The sequence below is a fragment of the Gigantopelta aegis genome, chromosome 13 (genome assembly GCF_016097555.1).
Source record: "Gigantopelta aegis isolate Gae_Host chromosome 13, Gae_host_genome, whole genome shotgun sequence".
Lineage (NCBI taxonomy): Eukaryota > Metazoa > Mollusca > Gastropoda > Neomphalida > Peltospiridae > Gigantopelta > Gigantopelta aegis.
Window position 1 is genome coordinate 31,157,197 of NC_054711.1, and position 26,996 is coordinate 31,184,192.

Below are 26,996 nucleotides of genomic sequence, written 5' to 3' on the forward strand. Positions count from 1 at the left end.
TGTGTGTGTTTATGCCAATGGCCATGTATCTATTTTAAATATAGTACATTTGTGTTTTTACAGGCTACCCGAACGCTAAACAAACTGAAATTGCTGCTACATTGGTGAGTTTAATTCAAACTATATTATATGTACATATACTCTTCAAAAAAAGAAACGCAAAAGGGTACAAATGGGTTATAACTCCGATTTTATGTTTCCTACCGGTTCATGCTTTGTGAATATAAGGTCATTGCATGTCCCAAACACATTCCCACGGTTACATTCGATAAAACGCAGCTACTGTACAATAAAGTTCCAAAATGTGAATATTCGCAAAAACGCAGCCACGTGCAAACCATGTCACCACTGCACGTGCGTTGTCTGCACGTGCAACATGAACACCGACAGTATAAAAGTGCAGGATGTTCGCTTGCCTGGCCTCTGTATCTGGCCGACAGTTGACAATCCAGGACATGCCACGTCTCAGTGAACCGCAGAGAAAAACAATGCCATCGGCCGAACTAGACGCAGGCGAATCCAGAACGGCCGTTGCCAGGGCATTCCATGTGTCCCCAAGCACCATCTCCAGACTGTGGGACCGTTACCAGCAACATAGATCAACACGTGACCTCCCTAGATCCGGTCGACCACGGGTCACTACCCCGGGCAGGACCGCTACATCCGGTACGCCACCTTCGGGAACGATTGACTACTGCCACCTCCACAGCCGCAGCAATAACCAGGTTTGCGCAGGATATCCGACCAGACCGTACGGAACCGCCTACGTGAGGTAGGAATTCGTGCCAGACGTCCAGTTCGAGGTGTCATCTTAACACCACAACACCGTCGACTCCGACTGCAGTGGTGCCAGATTCATCGACAATGGCCCAACAACTGCGATGGAGACAGGTGTGGGTTCAGTGACGAGTCCCGATTTCTGCTCCGACGTCATGATGGAAGATGTCGCGTGTATAGGCGTCGTGGTGAAACGTTATGCGGCAAAAAAACTGCGTGCAGGAAGTGGACAGATTCGGCGGGGGTAGTGTCATGGTGTGGGCAGCCATCTCACACACTGGCAGAACTGACCTGGTCCACGTGCAGGGCAACCTGAATGCACAGGGCTACATTGACCAGATCCTCCGGCCACACATCGTTCCAGTTATGGCCAACGCCAACGCAGTGTTCCAACAATGACAACGCCAGGCCTCACACAGCACGTCTCACAACGGCTTTCCTACAGAACAAACAACATTAATGTCCTTCCTTGGCCATCGATATCACCGGATTTGAACCCAATTGAGCATCTATGGGACGAGTTGGACCGACGCCTCCGACAGCGACAACCACAGCCCCAGACCCTGCCCGAGCTGGCAGCAGCCTTGCAGGCCGAGTGGGCCACCATCCCCCGGGACGTCATCCGTACTCTGGTTGCTTCAATGGGCAGGCGGTGCCAGGCAGTTGTCAACACACGCGGAGGCCACACCCGGTATTGACTCCAGATGACCTTGACCTTGGTGGTGTGTCCTATCACTTACTCACAATGGACTAGAGTGAATTGTGAACAATCCTGCAACATTTGGTAATTATCGGACTCACCATTCAATAATTAAATCAATTCTCCAAATGTTACGACAATGTAGTTTTGCGTTTCTTCTTTTGAAGAGTATATGTTTGTTATGCCTTGTTCTGTCTGTGGGAAAATACCGGTTAAAAATAAAATAAAAAAAACAATGTGAGGAGTCGTACGTTTACAAGTAGATGTATCTTATTTTACGCAGAAAATTACGGAATATGGTTCGAAGCAAGAACAAAAGAAAATATTAGTTTATTCTGAACTAACTGATCAATTGTTTTAATCGTCAATTCAGTGGCCTAGTTTTGCACATAAACTTCAAATTTGCAACTGTTAAACTATTGTTATAACTGATGTTATATTGCAATCAGAACAGAAAAGAACTTAAAGGGACAGACCCAAATTTCAACCCCTGAAAATTAACACTTAAGTTTAATTAATCTACAAACCTGTAACACATTTGCATATATTTACAACTGAATGAAACATGAGTCGGTGACTTTGAAATGGTGAAATACCCTCTAGAAACAGACCAAAACCCGACTCCATGACTGTTACTTCTCAGACGCATAAGCGTTTTTAAAAATATGAGAAATGCATTTTGTCATCCCCCTCCCATCCCCCTCCCTTCATTCAGGACAAAAATAAGGCTACCCACTCCGCCACCCCCTCCCCCCACCCCCTTCAAAAATGGGAGCCCGTACCACTACATCACCGATGACGATGGTAGTAAACTTGAGTCGGGAAGGGGATATTTTGTTCAGCATGGCGTCGCTATTCACTATGCAAGCTCCAGAGATCGCTACACAATATATAGTTGCTGATCAGTTTTCAATGGACTGAAAATGTTAATAAAGGTTTTTAAAACAAGGGGCGGAATTGAGCTCAGTCGGTTGAGTGTTCGCTGGATGTGTTTGCGCCGCAGGATCGAACCACCTCGATTGATCCATTTTGTCTCGTTCCAACCAGTGCACCATAACTGGTCAAAGGCCGTGGTATGTGTTTTCCTGTCTGTGGGAAAGTGCATATATAAAAGAGCCCTCGCTGCATTAGGAAAACTGTAGCGGGTTTTCTCTGATAACTATGACCGGCCTCGGTGGCGTCGTGGCAGGCCATCGGTCTACAGGCTGGTAGGTACTGGGTTCGGATCCCAGTCGAGGCATGGGATTTTTAATCCAGATACCGACTCCAAACCCTGAGTGAGTGCTTCGCAAGGCTCAATGGGTAGGTGTAAACCACTTGCACCGACCAGTGATCCATAACTGGTTCAACAAAGGCCATGGTTTGTGCTATCCTGCCTGTGGGAAGCGCAAATAAAAGATCCCTTGCTGCCTGTCGTAAAAAGAGTAGCCTATGTGGCGACAGCGGGTTTCCTCTAAAAACAGTGTCAGAATGACCATATGTTTGACGTCCAATAGCCGATGATAAGATAAAAAAATCAATGTGCTCTAGCAGCGTCGTTAAATAAAACAAACTTTACTGATGACTATGTGTCAGAATTACCAAATGTTTGACATCCAATAGCCGATGATTAAACAAAATTTTCTCTGGACTGTCCCTTTAAAGGCATATTGTCACAGACCACTGACCTATTACATGGCCTAACAAAGTATTACTTAAAAATATATATATATATTTGATTTGTCCCTAAATGTACTTTATTCAACCATCTATGTAGCCACCATATTCCACGTATTAATGATATTTTGTAAAAATAATTGAATTATGGCAATGGTCCATAATTTAAAAACTAACATTGCTGAGTGGTTTGACAAGGATTTCACTCCATCATGGTCTAGTTAAAGTGATGCAATAACTAGATTTGGTCTGTAAAAATTAATGTAATTTTGATTTATTATTAATTTTTAGAGAAATAAGGGCCTTAAATCTGTGACAGCATGCCTTTAAATTGTTTTGTGTCTGTGGTCTTTACGAAAGGGTCTGTGGCATTGCGCATGTCTCTCAGCGTAAAGATCGCACTCAGGCTGCGATGCTGTGTGACTTCTTTAATTACCAAACCACGTCACCTTTCACTTCCCTTTGATCAGGTGCGAAGCCGTGACAAGCTGGGAATGTCGGGCTATTGGCATTCTTGGCCGGCGTGTAGTCTTAAACGACCCAAAGCGGGATGCAATACCATCGGGACAGTTCAAGCCTGAGGCGCGATGGTGTGCAGGATCGATCGCCCTCGGTGGACCTTTTAATTTTGAGGGTGGGGATGGGAGTGTGTTGTTTTGGTTCTTTATGGTTATTAGGGTTTTTTCTCTTTTTTTTTTTTTTTTCCCTTTTGTTTTGTTTCTGGGTTTTCCCCAACTTCCAGCCATTGCCTCATGTGTGGTACATCAAATGACGTGGTATGTACTGTCGTGCCTGTGACACGGTTTTTATAAAATATCTCTTGCTGCTTTAACTTTAGGTGTGTGGGCGGGAAATAGCTCAGTTTTAAAGCGGTCGCCTGATGTACTGTCGGTATGGGATCAATCCCCGTCGGTGGGCCCATTGGGCTATTTCTCGTTCCAGCCACTGCACCACGGCTGGTATATCAAAAACCGTGGTATATATTATCCTGTATGTGGGATGATGCATATAAAAGATCCCTTGCTACTAATGGAAACACATGTAGCGGGTTTCCTCTCTAAGACTATATAAGTATATCAAAATTACCGAATGTTTGACATCCAATAGCCGATGATTAATAAATCAGTGTGCTCTAGTAGTGTCGTTAAACAAAAAACCAAGCAAACTTGTGGACCAAATGTCAAAATAAGCATACTTTAGATATTAAATAGCTATACTTTAAAACATTAAGTCAGTCGTTCATCCATACATTCATCCATCCATCCATTCATCCATTCGTTCGTTCGTTCATTCATTCGTTTATTGATTCATTCATTCATCCATCGATCCATTCATTCCATACACAATTCATTAAAGAGACGCAGAACATAATACACAACAACAGAAATGCTAATATTTTGACAGACAAATAAACATTTTCACGACAAAATTAATTCACTGTCAAATTTGGGCTAAAAAGTTAACAAAAGTTTGTTTTGTTTAACGAGACCACTAGAGCACATTTACTATTAATCATCGACTATTGGATGTCAAACATTCGGTAATTTTGAAGCATAGTCTTAGAGAGGAAAACCCTATAGGTAGTACTATACCAAATAACTTCCGGCTGGGTCAAAGTTCGAGGTGCACCCAACTTTTGATAGAGAAGTGAACACCACAAGTCCTGTGATTGGTTATAAATGTGAGTGTGTTGGTTGTAAAAAATAATAGTTTCATCTGGGTAAAATAAATGTGCAATTTTATTTCATCTAGTATCAATGTGTCAAGTAGCCTTGTGCTTGAATACACCCTATAGCACATATTCAGTGCATAATAAAAAATATTATGATTTTGTCATTTTATTTAATTAAACTATACTGGTTGATTAATTAGCCATCACTCGATCATGCAAGTTCACAATGACCTTGACCTTGACAATAATCTCTGTACATGGCTCTGAATGGAGTTTGAATCAAAGTTAGCACTGAAGAAAAGTTGGTTTTGGCCTATAATTCATACTGTAAAGATTTCACTAATTTCTTTTTACATGGTATTTGACTTGCCATATACAACTGCTCTTAAATATGGTATTATATAAAGGCAACCTGAACTAAGATTTTAATAGCAATTTATTTTTATATTAAAAATAGCATGTGCCAATAGTGGGTTAATGTCTTTAGTTTCCATTAACATTGTAAATTTTTTATGTATGAAATTTTGAAAACTCAAATTTGTAAAGAAGTTGATTTTTATTGTCATTTTGACATATTTATAGGGTGCTAAGTTATATTTTAGACAAATTTGTAGTTTTATGCAAAATTTAAAGTAAATTTGAAGAAAAAACTTTACCAAAAAAACATAATTAAATTTGTTGCCACTATTGTGCCTTCTGTTCTTATTTGTACATAACAATAAGGTTGTTAAACATATACTTAGATCTCCAGATAATTTTTGTTTCTTAATAATCACTTAGTTAGCTCTCATGAAAAGCATTTTGAGTTATACTAGATTCAGAACCAATTTTTTCAGATTTGATTATATCGCCTTGGATTAAGTTGATAATTTATTTTATTGTTAAAGCTGTATTACCTAATGTTACTAGCTAAATAAAATGCTGGATTACAGATTGTAGGAATACATCTAATGTACATATTTTATTTATCCGGATTAGAAAATAATGCAAGAAAATAGATGTTCGGGTAATTTTGTCATTTAAAAATAGTTTGTTTTCAGTAATTAATCAAAAATAAATATGTTAAAGCTGCATGATTATTCCAGATATCACACACCTATTAAAAACCTCCAACTACAGTAGGCTATAAATAAAATATAGTCAGGAATATTGGTGGCTGCCAATAGTTTTGATGGTTCATTATGAAAAATCAGCATGGCCGATGGATTTGAAATTTCCCACACCTGGTAACTTGAAGACACCCACACCCAGCATACAGGATTTCCTCCCAACACTAATGTTCAGGACATTAAGTCATTACTTCATACAGATACAGTCATGTTTGTGTTTCCTTCCTCAGACAGTGTATTTTTTTAATACTGATATTTTCTTTGATGTGCCTGTTAAGGTCTTCATAATCTAGGGGTCAATCAAGTGCATGTGTTTTAATGGAATTTCTTAAAGGGGTAGAGATACTCTGACTATCTTTGTTGTCTTTACATATATACCCGAGTACACACACCCAACTGAAAGTAAATATCTTCAGGAGTTTTATTTTTAAAACATTTTGTTGTTTTAATATGACATATTGCATTTGTACAAAAACTATATGCAATATATATGCTTTTTGAGGTGTACATTATATTAGGTTGCACTGTAGAAACAACAGTTCCAGTGAGGTTGTCAGTTTATGTCAGAATACACCAGATCCTGGTTGTCATAAGACACATAGCTGGACACTTTTTGAAAATGTATGTTATCAGTATAGGTAGTACTATACCAAATAACTTCCGGCTGGGTCAAAGTTCGAGGTGCACCCCAACTTTTGATAGAGAAGTGAACACCACAAGTCCTGTGTGATTGGTTCATAAATGTGAGTGTGTTGGTTGTAAAAAATAATAGTTTCATCTGGGTAAAATAAATGTGCAATTTTATTTCATCTAGTACCAATGTGTCAAGTAGCCTTGTGCTTGAAACATGTATGGGGTACCTGTAAAAAAAAGTACTCGAATTTTGTGCGAAACTAGGGTAGTCATAGACGCTACCCGTTATCTCAGAAACGAGCAGCTTGAACCCCATTTTTTTCTGATTCACTTTAAGTGTAAGGGGTGGTAGTATTTATATCCGTGACGTTTATGTCGGTTGATACGTTGCAGGTAGGAGTTTTAGCCGCATATGTTACTATTGTCGTCTATGGGATTTGATTTGGTAGTATACACCCTTTAGCAGCAAGGGATTTTTTTTATGCATCATCCCACAGACAGGATAGCACATACCACGGCCTTTGATATACATCAAATGGCCACGTCGGGAACTAATCAAATAGTTCGCGAACGTTAGCGAAACCTTTGCAGGCTGAACTTGTGTTGTGGTGCACTGGCTGGAAAAAAAAAGAAAGAAAGAAAGAAATGTTTTATTTAACGACGCACTCAACACATTTTATTTACGGTTATATGGCGTGAGACATATGATTAAGGACCACACAGATATTGAGGGAGGAAACCCGCTGTCGCCACTTCATGGGCTACTCTTTTCCATTAGCAGCAAGGGATCTTTTATATGCACCATCCCACAGACAGGATAGTACGTACCACGGCCTTTGATATACCAGTCGTGGTGCACTGGCTGGAACGAAAAATAGCCCAATGGGCCCACCGACGGGGATCGATCCCAAACCGACCGCGCATCAAGCGAGCGCTTTACCACTGGGCTACTTCTCGCCCCGTACGGTAATAGAGGACCACTGTATTGTAATCCTTATTTCAATAGCTACTTGACGTGTCACTCGAGAGAAGTGCTTGTCACTAGTGTGCTTAATGTTGTTAAGTGTTGACGAAAACTCTATCACTGTCACATGCATTTGAGAACGCAGGCGAGAACCTGAGGGGGTGGGGAGGTTAAAGATTGGTGCCGAATTACAGAGACAGCGGAACTGGGGGCATGATTCCCCCCTCCCCGTTCCCTATTATTGTGCTCATAAACCTGGAGAGAGAGAGAGAGAGAGAGAGAGAGAGAGAGAGAGAGAGAGAGAGAGAGAGAGAGAGAGAGAGAGAGAGAGAGAGAGAGAGACAGGAGTCGAGAGATCGAGATGAGAGAGAGAGAGAGAGAGAGAGAGAGAGAGAGAGAGAGAGGAGGAGAGAGAGAGAGAGAGAGAGACAGATAATGAATGTTTAACGACACCCCAGCACGAAAAGTACATCGGCTATTTGGTGTCAGTGACAGAGAGACAGAGACAGACAGAGACAGACACACACACACACACACACACACACAGAGAGAGAGAGAGAGAGAGAGAGAGAGAGAGAGAGAGAGAGAGAGAGAGAGAGAGAGAGAGAGAGAGATACAGAGTCAGAGTCAGAGAGACAGACAGACAGACAGGCAGACATATAACTTGTGTACTTGCCTCTATACCACTGGTGTTTCAGGCATGTCTACCCCGGACGTTTATCCGTGGAGCGATCCACTCTGATTTTTTCTCCCATCCTACTGAAGCCCTGTTACAGACGTAACCATTGTGTTGAATGACACCACAAGAGGCAATCTAATTAAAATTAACTCCACTGGTTAATTACTATTACCTGTGGATCTAACAGCACCCCGTTGGAGATGACATTTCATTCGACCAATCAAAACCTTACTTGCAAAATTATGCCAGTGATTTGAAAAGAATTTGAAAAATTCCGGATTATGCCAAGTGTATACGAAATGATTCGGGTGAATTACGAAGTATGCCGGAAACTAATTGCAATATAAAAGTTTATATAAAATTCGTTTGAAGACGAAAAAACAAACAAACAAAAAAACGGGATGGTATAGCCATAAATCTGTTTATACTAGTATACAATCCAGAGTTTATTATTGCACTTTTCCCTTGTTTTTTAATGTTGAAATAAACCAACAAGTTCGCCTATTGCATAAAGTCTCGCCCGATATTTTTAGAATTTGTATGCTCCCGAATAACGCTATAAAAGGCGAAGTGTGATTGGTCGATATTTAAATTGTTATTTGTAGATGAAATGTTATCCAATGTTTGACATCCACTAGCCGATGATTAATTAATCAATGTGCTCTGGTGGATTCGTTAAAAAGAGTCACTAACTTGTAACTTTAATATTATGAATAGACAAGAAAGGGTAGCATCTAAGTGTCGGGGGGGGGGGGGGGGGGGGGGGGGGGGGTGGGGGGGGGGGGGGGGGGGGTAGTCCAGTGGTAAAGGGCTCGCTTGATGCGCGGATTGATCCCCGTTGGTGGGCCTATTGGGCTATTTCTCGTTCCAGCCAGTGCACCACGACTGATATAACAAAGACCGTGGTATGGCCTGTCCTGCCTGTGGGATGGTGCATATAAAAGATCCCTGGCTACTAATGGAGTAATGTAGCGGGTTTCCTCTCTAAAACTATAATATGTCAGAATTACCATCTTTGACATCCAATAGCCGATGACTGACCAATCAATATGCTCTAGTCGTTAAACAAAACTGATTAGGAAAACAATATGTTTTGAACACATTTCTTATTTGTCGAAAATTGACAGTATTTTGTATGAAGTGCACTCTAGCTATGTTCTGTCAGTTGAACAGATTACGATCAGCTGACGAGTCATCGACTGCTAATTGGCAAACAGGAAACTAATACAAAAGACACCGACTAAAGCGACATCTAGTGACTAACAAAGTATACAGGACAATTAGTTTGAAGCGCAAAACCACACCTGCACGTTCAATGTTTTTCGCAAAATAACATCCGGGTTTCTTCTCTCATCCCGCGCGAATTATGCACCGAAGATATGTTGATGTTGACTCTGAGGATCATTACGGATTATCTTGGATTATCGCCGCCGCTTTGAGCCCGTCTCATCTCAAGTTATCTTGATCCGTTGATTTTGCTAACAACACGAGCCCGTACCTTTCCAGGACTAGGGATGTTTGTCACAGAGTTTCTTTGCCCCAGTTAATAGCTGCAGTAATGACGTCCACGTGCGTTGACTGTCAACGAAATACACACAAATGTGCCCCCAGGCGCGTATGTAAGGGATGGGTGGGGGAGGGGGGGGGGGGGTCATTATATTAAAGAACCACATACTTTCTACATCCGATTCGAACCAAGTTTCCTGGGGCGCATGATACACACACACAAACACACACACACACACACACGCCGTAAACTGGGTCGCCACAGTCTAGACCTCCCGTACGCCTCCTCCTGACATTCCTGCACACGCGCCGTGTCCCGATAAAACTAAATTATAACTTATTCCTGCCCCCCCCCCCCCCCCCCCCCCCCCAAACCCCGCACCAACTCCGCTTGTTGTACGTTCGGTACGACCATGCATTTCATTTCATAGAAACGCAAATAAGGTCATTTAGTGCACAGGAATAAAATCTCAACAACAGACCAACCAGTCTAATGGCTTTGAATGGAAATTTGGTGCGTATCAATTAAAGAAACCAGTCGCAGAAAATAAATTCCAAACAGACGGCTTCGCAGACGGCACACAGGCTATCACAACATCAACACTTGGGCCAGTCATATATACACGTCTCCACGATAAAGACTCTGAGCCGCCACATTTTGATGATATACACGCCACATTAGATACACTTTTTATCCCTTCCTCCATTGTCATGACATGTTTACCACCAGAAGCCCAAACGCGGGCTATATATTTATCACAGTAGGCCTACTGGAGTTTGTCGGTAAAAACACTCCAAACAAATTATACAATTCATAAGTGTTGAAAGTCACTTTTGCGATTTATTTAAACATTTCGAATACCTGTGAATGGCGGAATTCCCTCTGCACGCAGTAGTACATCCCGAAGAGGTGGGGAGAGATGGGGAGGGGGAGGGGGTGGGGTGGCAGACAAGAGCTTATCTAAAGTTTGTTTTGTTTAACGACGCCACTAGATCATATTTATTTATCAATCATCGGCTATTGGATGTCAAGCATTTGGTAATTTTGACATATCGCTACATTTTTCCATTGGGTAGCAAGGGATCTTTTATATGCACCATCCCACAGACAGGATAACACGCACCAAGGCATTTGGTATACCAATCGTGGTGTATTGGCTGGAAAAAATGAATTAGCCCAATGGGTCCACCGACGGGGATCGAGCCCACACCGACCGCGCATCAGGCGAGCTTTTTACCACTAGTCTACGTCCGGCCCCAGAGGATATTTCTGTTTACAATAATTCTTGGAAATAATTTGTACCCTACCATCATTTACGCAGCATTTTGTGTTACACGTTCAAACGTCTTTGAAGAGGAGACAGTCATATAGCGCTGAATTTGCAAAGACCGTGTCTGTCTTACATGCACGTAACTACATACATAACAAAGCGTGTTTTGTTTGACAAACACCACCAGAGCGCATTGATTAATTATTCATCGGCCATTGGATGGTCAAACATTTGGTAATTTGGTAATTAAAATTTTGTAATACGTCTTCTTTTTTTTTCTTCTTTTTTTTTTTTTTTTGGGGGGGGGGGTGGTTCGTAAAACCTTTGTTTATTAGGAACATGGCAGCACCCGTTTTATAATTATCCCACAGTCGAATATTATACAACATTGGATGTTACTATAACGCGAATATAATTATTGTTTTGTAACCTTACTGGATATTTGCATGGAATAAAGCAGAAAACTGCAAACGGAAACATAATCCTTTCTTTTTTTCAATTGTTTTATTTTATTTTATTATTCTTATTCATATAGATGTGTTGCAAATAGAAAATATAATTCTTGTTTTGTTTAACCATACCACTAGACACATTGATTAATTAATCATCTTCTACTGGATGTCAAACATTTGGTAATTATGACTCGTAGTCATCAGAGGAAACCCGCTACATTTTGCTTAATGCAGCAAAGGGTCTTTTATATGTACTTTCCCAAAGACAGGAAAGCACATACCACGGCCTTTGATCAGTTGTGGTGCACTGATTGGAACGAGAGAAAAAAAACAATCAATTGAATGGATCCATCAAGGTGGTTCGATCCTAAATCATGTACACTGCTTAAACACCTGCGTTTAAAGGGACATTCCTGAGTTTGCTGGATTGTAAGATGTTTCCGACTAATAAAATATTTGTACGATTAAACTTACATATTAAATATATTTTCTTTTTTAGAATATCATTGCCTGTATATTCAATGTGTTTCTGGTCGTCTTAATATTTGTAAGAAGTTCAAACTGGATTTTGTCTTCAAATAATTTCGTACGTACGAAAAAACTATATTTTAGGAAATAAAATGACATTTAACCAAGTACAAATATTAGAACGGTCAGAAACACGTTTAATATACAGCCACTAATATTTAATGCAGACAAATATATTTGACATGTAATTACAATCGTTAAAAAGTCTCTGTTAGTCGATAACATCTTAAAAATTGAAGCAAACTCAGGAATGTCCCTTTAAGAAAAAAAAACAGGTTTCGACAATTCGACCCATAAAGTTTATTTTGTTAAAGACTCCACAATCTCAGTGAAATCCTTTCTTTCACGTCCAAATCAATCGTATCAGCCGATGCGATTGACTGGGACGTGAAAAAAACAACCCGAGTGCAATGGAGGGGATTGATCCCGGGACCCGTCGCACTTATGTCGAGTGCTCTTTTTCTTCTTCTTTCTTTTAAAACTTTTATTCGTCAAACTCAATATTGCATCAGTCGAGTGCTCTATCAAGGAGTCGCATCCCGCCTCGACTGTTTACCCAGATACTTGGTGTGCACTTAACTAGCTTGATCTCGGCGATCAGTCATGCTTAATAGAGTTATCAAGCTTAGGTTACTGCGAAGAGCATACTTACCTCGTCTGTGTTGTCTTTGAAATCGAAATTGACAGCCATAACACAATTTCGTATTTCCACGAACAAACCGCAATGTTTTCGAGGTAAAAAGATTTCAGCGCCAAGTTCAGCCAGCTAACGTTTCGCAAACGTTCGCGAACGATTTGACTAGTTACCGACGTAGTCATTTGGCATAAACCAGACTAGCGGACGTTTTGTCCGCTGAACTCAGTCTTGTTATCATCAGCGATGTGTTCAACAGGATGAGCGCTTGCGAGAAATTTGACTGGTACCACCGACTCCTATCACATCACTTTCATTTCGCTTTTGGCGCAAAAAACCAGTTTAGCGAGGAACCGGGATCGTTGAGTCCTTCTGAAAAGGCCTCAGTTCAGTAGGCCGAGTTCTCCTTTCACTTTCATTTTAAGGCAACACACCACCATTTAGCGTGTCGTTACTTGTGGTGGTAGATTAGGGGCGGAACGTAGCCCAGTGGTACAGCGTACGCTCGATGCGCGGTCGGTGTGGGATCGGTCCCCGTCGGTGGGCCCATTGGGCTATTTCTCGTTTCAGCCAGTGCATCAAAGGTCGTACATGTACTACCCTGTCTGTGGGATGGTGCATATAAAAGATCCCTAGCTATTAATCGGAAAGAGTAGCCCATGAAGTGGCGACAACGGGTTTCCTCTCTCAATATATGTGTGGTCCTTAACCATATATCTGACGCCTATAACCGTAAATAAAATGTGTTGAGTGCGTCGTTAAATAAAACATTTCTTTCTCTTTTTTGTTGGTAGTAGATTAATATAGTCCCGCTTAGGAAATACTTCCTCAGAAAACAAGGAAAGAAAGGTTTTATTTAACGACGCACTCAACACATTTTATTTACGGTTATATGGCGTCGAACATATATGTATCGTTAAGGACCACACAGATATTGAGAGAGGAAACCCGCTGTCGCCACTTCATGGGCTACTCTTTTTCGATTAGCAGTAAGGGATATTTTATATGTACCACCCCACAGACAGGATAGTATATACCACTGCCTTTGTTACACCAGTTGTGAGGCACTGATTAGAACGAGAAATAGCCCAGTGGACCCACCGACGGGACAGAAAACAAATACTACAAAATTCTGATATGCCTTTTGTAATCTTTATTTGATGATTACAAGTAGGTTGACCTCTGTAGTATTTAAATAAACCCTTGGTTTTTAGTAACTTGTTATATGTAGTACTAACTGATTACAACTGTGCAAGTGGTATACTACCACATGTATAACAGCAACACGATGCGGTGCTCTGGCGTGAGGGTAGACAACTGAAAAAGTTAGTGGTCGGCCTATGTTGATTTTTCACTGTACTTATCAGTTGAGAGCACTCCCTAGAATTAGTAATCACATAACCCTCTCGACAGTGTTGTATTTTTCACAGAATATATTCTGACATAGAAATTGTTTTGAACTGCATGGAGTTAATGGTGGTTTGGAACCTTAACGATAGGCGTGAAAACAATCTAGCTAACGACAGCGTGTCCCCCGTTCTTACTATTAATTTCGTTCCATAGGTTTTGGTCATTTTCTGTTTTACCGGTAAAGAGTATTCTATGTGGCGGCAGCGTGTATCCACTTGTCTCTCTCGACCGTCCATATGTCGAACTAGCCATGTTACACGCCAAATACTCGTAGATTAAAGTGTGCTGAAGGTATGACTACGTATACCAAATACAATCCCATAGGCGACCATGTTAACGGTTGTGTTTAAAAACACTACATGCAATATATCAACCAAACTATGACCCATAAATATCAGTACTACAATCCCTACCTCAAAGTATTAACTGAAGAAAATGGTACCTATCGTGACTCATTTTCGGTATAAACAGATGTTTTTACAACACCCCTAGTTTCGCAAAATCATTTAGTACCCTTGTTTTACAGGTACCCTATACATGTTTCAAGCACAAGGCTACTTGACACAGTGATACTAGATAAAATAAAATTGCATACATTTTTTGCCCAGATGAAACTATTTTATAACAACCAATACACTCACATTTATCACCAATCACAGGACCTATGATGTTCACTTCTCTATCAAAAGTAGGGTGTACCTCGGACTTTGACCCAGCCAGAAGTTATTTGGTTTTGTACTACTTAAACTGTGTAGCAATTAAACCGGACAAACAATACTTCCTTTCTGCCTTAGAAGAAGAGAGCGACTCCTGTGATGTCATTATATTAATTTTAAAAACGAAATTTCATTCCATTTCAGCTCATTTTCGTGCTTATATTCATTTAAGGTTCAGGCACGCTGTCTTGTGCACACACCTCCAGGACAGTTGTTAGTTGTTAGTGAGAGAAAAGAAGGGTATAGTGGTCTTACACCTACCCATTTAGTCGTCAATACTCGTTCTGGGTGGGAGCCGGTACAGGGCTGCGAACTCTGTCTTATGTCCGATGGCTTAACCACGAGGCCGGTTTAAAAGGAAACAACAAGTTCGCCACCTGGAATTTGAAATATCATCTCTCTTTACATCCAGGCGTCCGAAAGGGAATTAATCCTCATTAAACGGCCATTCCTTTAGTTTGCTGCAATTTTTTAAGATGTTATCGACTAACAAAGACTTTTTAACGATTGTAATTATATATCAAATATATTTTTCTGCATAAAATATTGGTGGCTGTATATTGAACGTGATTCTGATCATTCTAATATTTGTACTAGGTTAAATTTCATTTTATTTTCTAAAATGTATTTTTTTCGTGCGTACGAAATTATTTGAAGACAAAATCCAGTTTGGGCTTCTTACAAATATTAAGACGACCAGAAACACATTGAATATACAGACACTGATATTCGAAACAAGAAAATATATTTAATATGTAAGTTTAATTGTAGAAATATTTCATTAGGCGGAAATTCAGGAATGTTCCTTTAAATCACAGGGCCCAGTTTAACAAAACACCGTAAGCCACGTTTTGGACGTAAACGTAAATGGATGACTAATCGACAATTCTTATTACTAATAACACTATAAGAAATATAGTTCAAAGTAAACATATTTCATTTTATTTTGCCCTTAAACTGCTCCATCTTCCGTAATGATGTCATTTTCTGCGTGAAATTGATGCCAAACACGTGTTAAATTACTAGTCGCAGACGTAAATTTACGATAGTTTGTGAAATTTGAACCAGTAGACGGCCTGTTGTAGATGCGGGAATCAAAACTGACTTTACGCCATGATTATGGAAGGTGGAAGCTAAGAGTCACATCAGTTCCAATAAAATTAAGAAAAGGGACAACTACGCTTTTCAGTGGAACTAGTCTATATTCGCAGGAATAGTTGTGCGCGCATTTCCGATTCCTTTTTCCCTCCGTCAAAAGAACATTTAATCTTCTGTTTATCTCCTAATGCGCGAAAGGAAAAACAGGATAGGCGAAGGCGGTTATAAACAATTCAATAGCTGGCAATTAAAGCTTTATCGCCTTGACGTTTGCCCTAAGTTCCCAAACACGCCACCTGAAAGTACTTGTGTGATGAACTTGTTAGAAGCGGGGAGTGTTCTTTATATGAACTCCAGATCGACGGAGACCAAAAGGAAAAATAAATATAGCAACATAGTCATAGAAAGTCTTCCTGAAATTGGCGGTGGGTCGTTTGTTTTGTTTAACGAGCAATTTCTCATCGGCTATTTGATCATTCTTATTCATACGTGGTTTTCACAGAAAATTAGCTACATTTTTTCCATTAGGCCAGTATTTTTTTATTATTCGGTTTACGAACCCGCCGACGTAACTTTTGCTCAAATAAAAAAATTTAAAAATTTAAATCATATTTTTCAATTTTTTTTTTTTTGTTTTGCCGCCGACTTCCACAAATAACTCTAAAGAATTTTTTTTTTTACCATTCTAGTCTATCGTGGCGCATTTCGTAAGGTAACAGTGAGAAATAGCACTTATTTCGTCAATAAATATACCGTTGTAAATACGAATTGTTAATTCGTTTTCGGTCGCTCTCTTTCGGTCCGATTCGCTATTTCGGTCCGATTTCTATGCACCGCGCGGTTGCGCACAGAGATGCCTTGTCAATCTTATCTTGTTACAAAGAATCCACATCTATCAAAGTAGCCATATTAAAAAAAAATCACCCCTACTGACCCCAAACAGGCCTTAGCAGCAAGGGATCTTTTGTATGCACATTCCCACAGACAGCACACATCACTGCCTTTAATATATTAGTCGCGGAGCACTGGTTGAAACGTAAAAACCCAATCAGACAATGAGTCCACCGAGCGGTTTCGATCCTTCGACTCAAGCGCATCAGGGATGGGGGAGGAGAGCGTTCTACTGATCGATCTACTGATCGAGCTAGATCCGCACCTGTTCAACTTTGCACATTTGTTCCAGAGTTTCTGCGACGATTTGCGTCCGTTTCATATTTTATGGAAACCAGGCTTTACTGACAAACAGTTTGAGGTAATGGCGTCAAGCGTATTAAAGAACGGATCGCAAGACCACTAACCTACTAAATACTTTCCAAGAAAATATTGCCTGAAAATAATAACCAGAGTTCACGGGCGAAACGAACAGTCGAATTCGAATTTAGAGAAATACTCGTTTTAAAGATCGAAACTGGGCAAATGTGTTTCCATTCACAGCACATGGACGACACTGCAGTTTATTGCTGCTGGCTGTTTTAAAAATCATATTAATTAAAATTCGTCAGCTGAGCATTTTTAATACCGATTTGTCTATCTTCTCGTATAGTTCTGACTAATGGTAAAATGACTCTTTGAGACACCTTTATAAACTAGTGTATCTTCTAGAGTTTTTATCAGAGCAGACTAATGGAGAGATAATTTGTAAATTTTGAAATTGTAATTAATTATTTTTATTTTTTTTATATAAAGTAATATATACAAATATTTATAAAACTTTGAATTTTAAAATAAAAATAAAAATTTGACTGTATATTTCTTAAACTTCGCATAAGTACTCTTAGGGGTAATGTTCACAAACTGAAATAGAGATATTTTGAAAGTTTTGAATTTTCAATATATTTAAAAAAAATAAAATAAATAATTATCATTGAACATTTATCGGTGTCCATTTTTTCTCTTTTTGTTAATAGAGTTTTCAAATTTAAAAGCTTTAGATAGAAATTACATTCGTCAGTGGAGCGTGTCTAACATCAAGTTGTCTAGTGATAAAGCGCTTGCATGATGCGCAGTCGATCTAAGATCGATCCCTGTCGGTGGGCCCATTAGGCTACTTTTCCGTTCCAGCCAGTGCACCACAACTGGTATATACAAGACCGTGGTATGTGCTATCTTGTCTTTGGGATGGTTCATATAAAAGATCTCTTGCTACTAATGGAAAAAAACATGTATCGTGTTTCCTATCTAAGGCTATATGTCAAAATTACCAAATGTTTGACATCCAATAGCCAATGATTAATAAATCAATGTTCTCTTAGTGGTGTAATTAAAAATAACAAATGTTTAACATTTTCTTATAGTTTTGATCGAATGGTTCGGAAACGTGGTACAATAAGCCCACAAACTAACAGTAAGATATTTAGGAAATTTAGAAATTTAAAAATCTCTTTTCTCCTAGGCTTTTGATGGGATATTTCTCAAACTTGGTAATATCATTCTCTGGGGCAGTCTTCACAAACTAATAAAAAGCGATTGAAAAAATTTTAATGAAAATGTTCAAAGTCTATATATTCATAGAGTTTTAAATGTGAAATATGTATATAGAAATTTAACACTGAAAATTCGAAATTCTATCTTCCCATAGACTTTTATAGAGACAGTTGCACTTTATAAATTAATAAATTATCTACTACTGACAAAATTGAAAATGAAATGGCGAAGCTCTAAAGGCCGACAGGTCTCTTGTTTAAATAATATGATGTTTTATATTTGTTTTCTTTGTTTGTTTCTTTGTTTGATTGTCTGAGTTTGTTGTGTGTAGGGTTTTTGTTTTGTTTTTTTGTTTTTTGTTTTTTGTTTTTGGGGGGGGGGGGGGGGGGGGGGGGGGGGGCGGGGGTATGTTTTTGTTTGGTTTGGGGTTTTTTTGGGGAAGGGGGTTGTTTTTGTTTTGTTTTGTTTCGTTTTGTTTTGTTGTTTTTGTTTTTGTTTTTGTTGTGGGGTGTTTTTTTTTTTAGGGAGGGGGTAGTTTTATCTTATAGATGTTAATCATTATTTCCTTAAAAGTCAATATGCTTTTTTCTTTTTACTGTTCAGTTTAAAAAAAACACACAAAAAAACAATAACTAATCAACGTTAGTAGAACGGATATTTTACAAGTAGAACAACATAACACTTTAACCTGTTTCACAGCTGCACATTGAGACTCTCCTGTTGATATATTAAAGGTAGGGTCAACTCAAACAAGAGCCGTGTGTTTTGGAAAGATGCATACCCGGACCACCAAAAAACCCGCGTAATTTTAGAGTTAATAAAAACACATGATTGTTCCTGCTAACTGGGGGCAGCCATTTTGTTTCGTTTTTGTGACGTCCGGTGGGATAGCTTGGGGCGAAGTGACGTCAGCTCCTGACCATCTCCTGTATGTACAGTGTAAACAAAAGCAGTAATTTTCGACAAGGCGCTTCTCTTTGATCAACCTGACTTGTAAAACAGCATAAATGACGTAATAATATAATAAACTATTTAACTAAATACATTTCAAGTTGCATTAACGGAACAAAATGGGGTTATGGGGTTATGGTAGTTTTCTCTGTTAAATAATCCAAAGGAAAACTGTACACTATTAGGCCTATTGATATGCTACGTTGGAGCAAACACGACAACCCACGATACCCAAGTGATAATTTTCGTTTCTTTGGGACTACGTAATTGGTCAGTTCTGTGGTTTTAGATGGAAAATTCTACTTAATCAATAGTTTTACAGAACTATTTACAGTAATAAACCATGTCCATTACAATTTTAGGGGCGACAGGTAATATTCCACAATGCCGGTATGTATTTTTGTGTCTAGACAGCGTCAATTAATTGGCTCGTCTGGTTACCAATCAAATATACACCTGCCAATCAGGAATCACAGGTAGAAGCAACTAACAGCATAGACCAATTAACTAAGAAAATACTCCGTGTATCATTTCAGTACGTAGGTTAATGCATGGGCAAAACATTGTTAATTGTTTCGACTTGCTGTGTAGCCACTTTGACAATGGTATTTTATTTTGTATTGAAAAATAATATATATAGTGCTGGATATACTTATTGCTGGCTTACTGGGATGTGTATTATTACAGAACATTGCAATATATTACTATTTATCATCCCGCAAAAAAATCAGGTAGATTGTGTTTCTCTAGTTTTAAGGCTTATTCCTGACGTTACGCGTTAAGGATTACGTAACCACCAGCTCGCCAGAGGGCGTACTCACTGAGATGGTACAAAATGGCTGCGCCCGTTATATATAATAGCCGTCACAATTAACCGTTTTATTAATGAACTATACGATTATACGTGTTGATATTAAGCAATAATTTGCATTATATATCGTTGAATGTGCATACCAGGCCAAATGTCTTAATTGTCCTCTTCTAGACCATAATGTTTTAACGCTAAGGCATATTTTTCACTGTTATAGCTGTTTTTGGTCACTGAAACCATTCTTTACTTAGATTTTATTGTTTAGGTTATCCATTACCATACAACCGACGTGTTTCTGGTCATTCTGGGGTTTTTAAATATCACAAATGCCCTGTCATATTTAAAAACGCATGTGCGTCTGAGAAACAACAGTTATGGAGTTTTAGTCCATTTTAAAGGATATATCACCGTTTTATCGTCACAGACTCTTGAATCACTCTGTTGTAACTTTACCGGCCTCGGTGGTGTCGTGGCAGGCCACCGGTCTACAGGCTGGTAGGTACTGGGTTCGGATCCCAGTCGAGGCATGGTATCTTTAATCCAGATACCGACTCCAAACCCTGAGTGAGTGCTCCGCAAGGCTCAATGGGTAGGTGTAAACCACTTGCACCGACCAGTGATCCATAACTTGTTCAACAAAGGCCATGGTTTGTGCTATCCTGCCTGTGAGAAGCGCAAATAAAAGATCCCTTGCTGCTAATCGGAAAGAGTAGCCCATGTAGTGGCGACAGTGGGTTTCCTCTCAAAATCTGTGTGGTCCTTAACCATATGTCTGACGCCATATAACTGTAAATAAAATGTGTTGAGTGCGTCGTTAAATAAAACATTTCTTTTTTTCTTTTTTTTATCAGAGGCGGGACGTAGCCCAGTAGTAAAGCGCTTGCTCGATACACGGTCGGTCTGGGATCGATCCCCGTCGGTGGGCCCATTGCGCTATTTCTCGATCCAGCCAGTGCACCACGACTGGTACATCAAAGGCCGTGGTATGTACTACCCTGTTTGTGGGATGGTGCATATAAAATATTCCTTGCTGCTAATCGGAAAGAGTAGCCCATAAAGTGGCGACAGCGGGTTTCCTCTCTCAATATCTGTGTGGTCCTTAACCATATGTCTGACGCTATATAACCGTAAATAAAATGTGTTGAGTGCGTCGTTAATAAAACATTTCCTTCCTTCATACCTTGATCTATACGCAGAGACTCAGAACGACCTTGGCCTTCATACAAAGCTGCATGATAAAAAGAATGATTGCATCTTTCCAATAGCCAATTATTCTTTCATGTTCCTTCTGCTCCAACTTTCTGGTGTCTATACTTCACAACTTCTGAGATACCTTAGGACATGCTTATCATACGCCGATATTAAAGACCAACATATCGTTCTGGTAACGAAGTTGTTTCATCAGGGTTATAAAATCCTAGAACTCCTGAAAGCCTTCAAATTTTTTTATGGTAGACATTCAAGAGGCCATTTCACGATATGACGCATCACTGACTAAAATATACAAAACATTAAAAAGTTATTTCATGGCGAAACGCGTTTTTTATAGGATGTAAGCAAAAATATCATAAAGTTTCTGCAAGTTTTAAGATTTTATCCAAAAAAAGGGAGACTTTTTTAACGATTGTAATTACATCAAACATCAAATATATTTTTCGGCATAATATATTAGTGTCTGTATATTAAACGTGTTTCTGATCGTTCTAATATTTGTACTAGGTCAAATTTCATGTTATTTCCTAAAATATATTTTTTCGTACGTACGAAATTATTTGAAGATCAAATCCAGTATGGGCTTCTTACAAATATTAAGACGACCAGAAGCACATTCAATATATAGACACTGATATTCTAAACAAGAAAATATATTTAATATGTAAGTTTATACAATGTAGCAAACTCAGGAATGTCCCTTTAACTGCAGGACATAGAAACGTTATTTCCATTAATAGTTATTGCAAAATATACTTGATAGACCGTGCCATCGCTGAACGCAAATCAAACTTTAATAAATCGTTGTTTAACTATGATCGAGTTAGTATATCTTTGTCTTGTTTTCCAATGACGCTTTGATGGTTTCTCTATTTTGTTAGTGGTTGAAAGCGACAGTTTGCATTCCTATGGGCAATTAAAATTTCCAGAATTTATTTTCACACATATTGACAAAATGTATTATTAATATGCTCATTATAATTTAATTAAAAAAAGAACATTGTTATTAAGGAATATTACATGGAATAAGACACACGTTAAATACAATATTTATATATTATTAAAAATAAAGGGTTTTAAATATATATTTTTCAAGAAAGTTTTCGTGTGCACTTTTTATGACTAGCGAGTGTATCGATGGAGCCGTGGCTCTTATCAGTCACTCATGTGTGTAAAATGTAATTGAGATTAGATTCTATAATGTTTTATTCACTTAACCGGTGTCATTTGCAAATAACCAAGTTATGTAATTAAAATCGTACGCAATGCCATTTATGTATACTAATAACAGAAATGGACTGAGAACTGAGCCTTGTGATACTCCTTGGGTAGGGAATCATTAAATTTTACAAAAGTCCTTTGCGTTCTGAACATCCAAAGTGTTTATAGGCATCTAGGTGTTTCACTCTGCTGTAACTTTATCTTTAAAAAATGTAGAGATAAGAGATTAACTAAACGTAGTGTCCATTTTCACGGGCTGAAATTTGGATCTGTGACTTTAAACTTGTGTGCCAAACTTTGTCAAAAGCTTTGGACGTGTCACAGAAAACTGCACTGAAATATTCCTTTTTCTGACACACCAGTTGGTGAGAATATTTGATAACACATGCTTGTTAATACATATACGTGCGATAAACGTTTATAGACTTACGACTGCCTGCTCCTAGGTGATGACCAAGTCCCCATTGCTATACTATTCAATGGGGAAAAAAAGAACGTTGGAATCGATCACTCCGTGACGTACAAGATAACCTGAAATTGACTTGTCTGTGACCCACAAGTTAACTATATGCGCAAGAGCAGAAAATAGGTTTTCGTTGTAAAATACATTTAAATTTATTTTAAAACTGTTTTTTGTTGTTGTTGTTGGGGGTTTTTTTTTTCAGGATATATAAGAAATAGAATACAACATTCGTGTCCGTTAGATGTCATTTCGCTAATAATAATAATAATAATTAATAATAATAATAATAATAATAATATAATAATAATAATAACTTTATTTAATGAGGGTGACAGGTTTAGCACAAGCTAATCTTCCACTTGGCCCTCAACAATACGTTGAAACACTGGAAAAGAAAATACATATATACTAAGTACTATACTATTATAATAAATGCATACATACATATTGACTAGAGAAAACTTATATTTAACAGACATCTGTTAGTTGTATAATATTGACACTAAAGTCTTAAAACATAATTATTATATAGAATAAAAACTAATCAGCCAAATAAACGTCCATGAGATATTATTTCAGGCTGCATTTAAAGTTCGCAACTGACTTCTGGTGTCTAATATCAAGGGGTATTTTATTCCATATCTGAACACCTGAGTAACTGAAGGATTTTTTTATATAGTTCAGTATGAGGTCTTGGTAGCTGAAGTTTTTTTTTTTAGAGGATCTTAGGTTTCAGATATTGGGGTAAGGAGAGATGTAATGTATTCTGGGGAGAAGCCATTTAGTGCTTTATATACCATTATGCCGATGTGGTATTTTATTCTGTCAGGAAAAGGTAAAATATTTCGCTCATTGGATACGTTTTAAAACAACTCGTTGTAAGATAAATGTTATTTTACGGCTATTCATGTAGTATTCTCTATTTAACGAGCGATTCGTGTTATCAATGCAAGAGAAAATAATTAAATTAATATAAGGCTCATCAACCCAAATGATCTTTTAAATCTGCGTCTGTCTGTATACGACACTGAATCATGTAACTTTAGTCCAGAAAGATGTTTTTTGTTTTGTTTTGTTTTTTAATAAAAAATAAATCCACACATATACGTTATTCACTCGGTGGGAGAAACAGACGGTTGCCACCAATAGACCCGTAATTAACAGGTGGCAGCCATATCCATTTCATTAGTGGTTCTAACAAAAACTTGGAATTCTTCTGGAACGAATCAGTTGGCGCGCGAAACACTAAATTTACTGTCCTGCTCTTTTCAGACCTGCGCCCCCCTGCGGGCAGAAACCTTACAGAGGAAGAATCTACCTGACTCGAACAAGTAACCGATCATTGCAGTGGGGGAAAAACCAACACTGAATGGCTTCCTACAGGCATCTGGCGAGTGTGAGATGTTTCGCTGGTTAGAGAGGATTGGCGCGTAGAGTCGCGTGCTGCTTTGGATGGATCGCAATCGTAACACATCGATAAAGATAAATGGACACTGTTTTTTCACGTATCTGTGTAAAGTACGTTCCGCCATATTAAGGCGTGCGATCACGGTGTAAATCAAAGAAAACTGGAGAAAACCTCAGAACCTTTATGACACTATCACCCCAAAGGACGATTAGAACAGCGCGTTTGATTGGACAGGATCCGCGGACTGTTCGTGAATCTTTTTTTTTTTTAAGGCAGAAAGTTGACTTTGTGAAACTTGATAAATTTACGGAGCATTTTCCAAGTGCGTGGTTCAAAGTGTGCTTTTGATAGTGAAGCATACATCAGTACCTGGATTATACAAACAGAACGTGAGAAGAAAACAGTAAGGAAGGAGAAGGGAAAAAAGAGAAAGAAGAAACAAGCGGGGAAAAAAAACAAAGAAAGAAAGGAGATTTTGAAAAAAAAAGATTCCTTGAAATAGCAGAACTGGGATTATTATTATTTTTTTAATTTCCACCAATAAACCACATCGTATCTTTTAACTCCAGAGCAGTGGTTATTGCTGTGCACGCGCACCTGTGACAGAAACATGACGTCATGGAACGAGACGGTGTCATCCTTCTCGTGTTTCGAGAGATAAACATGCTCGTCATACTAACAGTGTGTCTAATTTCATTGACGACCAGAATGGGGTAAGTGCAGTTCCTTCATTCCTTTTTTTCCTTTCTTTATCTCTATTCTCAATTCTCATTCATCGTTTTTTCTTTCTTTTTTCTTTTCTTATTTCTTGCATGTTTTTATTTATTATTTTTAATCGTTAAATTAAAATATTATTTTCAAACATATACAAACCAAACCAATGTTGGGGCAGGGCATAGCCCAGTGGTAAAGTGCTCGTTTGATGCGCGGTCGGTCTGAAATCGACCCCCGTCAGCGGCCCATTGGGCTATTTCTCGTTCCACCAAGTGCACCACGACTGGTATATCAAAGGCCGTGGTGTGTATTAACATGTCTGTGGGATGTTGCATATAGGAGATCCCTTGCTACTAATGGCAATATATAGTGGATTTCCCAAGACTATATGTCAAAATTACCAAATGTTTGACATCCAATAGCCGATCATGTCGTTAAACAAAAACAAACTTTCAATTTTGTGTCCGTGTGTTCCTCGTTGTGTCTTTCCAATGTTTATATTGTGTTCATTCGAAATCCATCTAAACATTCTTCTTACTTATTATTAGACCTATGTTCAATAATGTTCTAAACAAAGAGTGTTGTAAATACCATTGATATCACAGGTGTTTCATATAACGGGCCCCTTGACAGTTGCTTACCTCACTCACGTGTCGGGAACACTATTAAGTGGGTTGTCAGACTTAAGAGATTCATAACAGCGCGCTCTCTCTCTCTCTCTCTCTCTCTCTCTCTCTCTCTCTCTCTCTCTCTCTCTCTCTCTCTCTCTCTCTCTCTCTCTCTCTCTCTCACTGTCTCTGTATAACTGTATGTCTATCTGTCTCTCTGTCTACATCTCTATCTGCCTCTCACTGTCTCTCTCTCTCTCTCTCTCTCTCTCTCTCTCTCTCTCTCTCTCTCTCTCTCTCTCTCTCTCTCTCTCTCTCTCTCTCTCTGTTTGTAGAGAGAGAGAGAGAGAGAGAGAGAGAGAGAGTAAATAAAATTATCAAATCCATCTTTAGGTCGCCTTTCAACTGGGGGGGGGGGGGGGGGGGCAACGCATACTCTTAATCCCCCAGCGTCAACGTTGTGAAATAGAGAATACTACACGATCGGACGTTAGATACCATTTATCTTACAACGAATTGTTTTAAAGCGTATCTTACATATCCTGAAAAAAAGATAACTTTTTAAATATATTTCTTGCACCAACCCGTTGGTGAGAAAATCATTATTGTTTACACATGTCCGTGTGATAACAATTTCAAGACATACGACTGGCTGCTCCTATGTGATGACCAGGTCACCAATGCCATACATCCAGTGAAAAAACAGCACGAACGAAATCGATTACACTGTGACGTATAGTTAACTTGACAATCATTTGTCTGTGACGCGAAAGTGCAAGGGCTGTAAATAACTTTTAGTCGAAAAAGATGTTAAAATTTCCTTAAAACCTGTTTTTTGAGGATATGTAAGAAATAGAATAATTAATTCGTGTCTGTTAGATACCATTTATCTTACAACTCGTTGTTTAAAAACGTATTAAATTCGCTTTCGCTCGTTAGATACATTTTAAAACAACTCGTAGTAAGATAAATGGTATCTAACGGCGAATTATATATTATTCTCTATTTAAATGTCTTTTCCAAGGAAAACCTATTTACGGCCCATACGCTAATAGACAGACAAGTCAATTTCAGGTTATCTTTTACGTCACGGAGCGATCGATTCGATCGTTCTTTGTTTGTATTGGATGGTATGATACTGGTGACCAGGTCATCATCTAGGAGCAGCCAGTCGTATGTCTTTAAAATGTTAAAGGGACATTCCTGAGTTTGCTGCAATTTTTAAGATGTTATTGATTAACAGAGATTTTTTAATGATTGTAATTACATATCAAATATATATTTCTGCATAATATATTAGTGGCTGTATATTAAACGTGTTTCTGATCGTTCTAGTATCTGTACTGTGTCAAATTTCATTTTATTTCCTAACATATATT

General features: G+C 38.7%; 1 protein-coding gene across 3 annotated transcripts in view; it reads left to right on the top strand.

The window, feature by feature from the left end:
- Window positions 1-26,996, top strand: part of LOC121387767 (protein Wnt-10a-like) — a 61,145-nt gene that overhangs the window by 2,575 nt on the left and 31,574 nt on the right. For all 3 annotated transcript variants that reach the window (XM_041518969.1, XM_041518968.1, XM_041518970.1), the window contains exons 2-3: window positions 64-104; window positions 24,160-25,008. In XM_041518969.1, coding sequence (XP_041374903.1) covers window positions 24,914-25,008 — 95 coding nt within the window. In that variant the 5' untranslated portion in view covers window positions 64-104; window positions 24,160-24,913. The remainder of the gene's footprint in view (window positions 1-63; window positions 105-24,159; window positions 25,009-26,996) is intronic.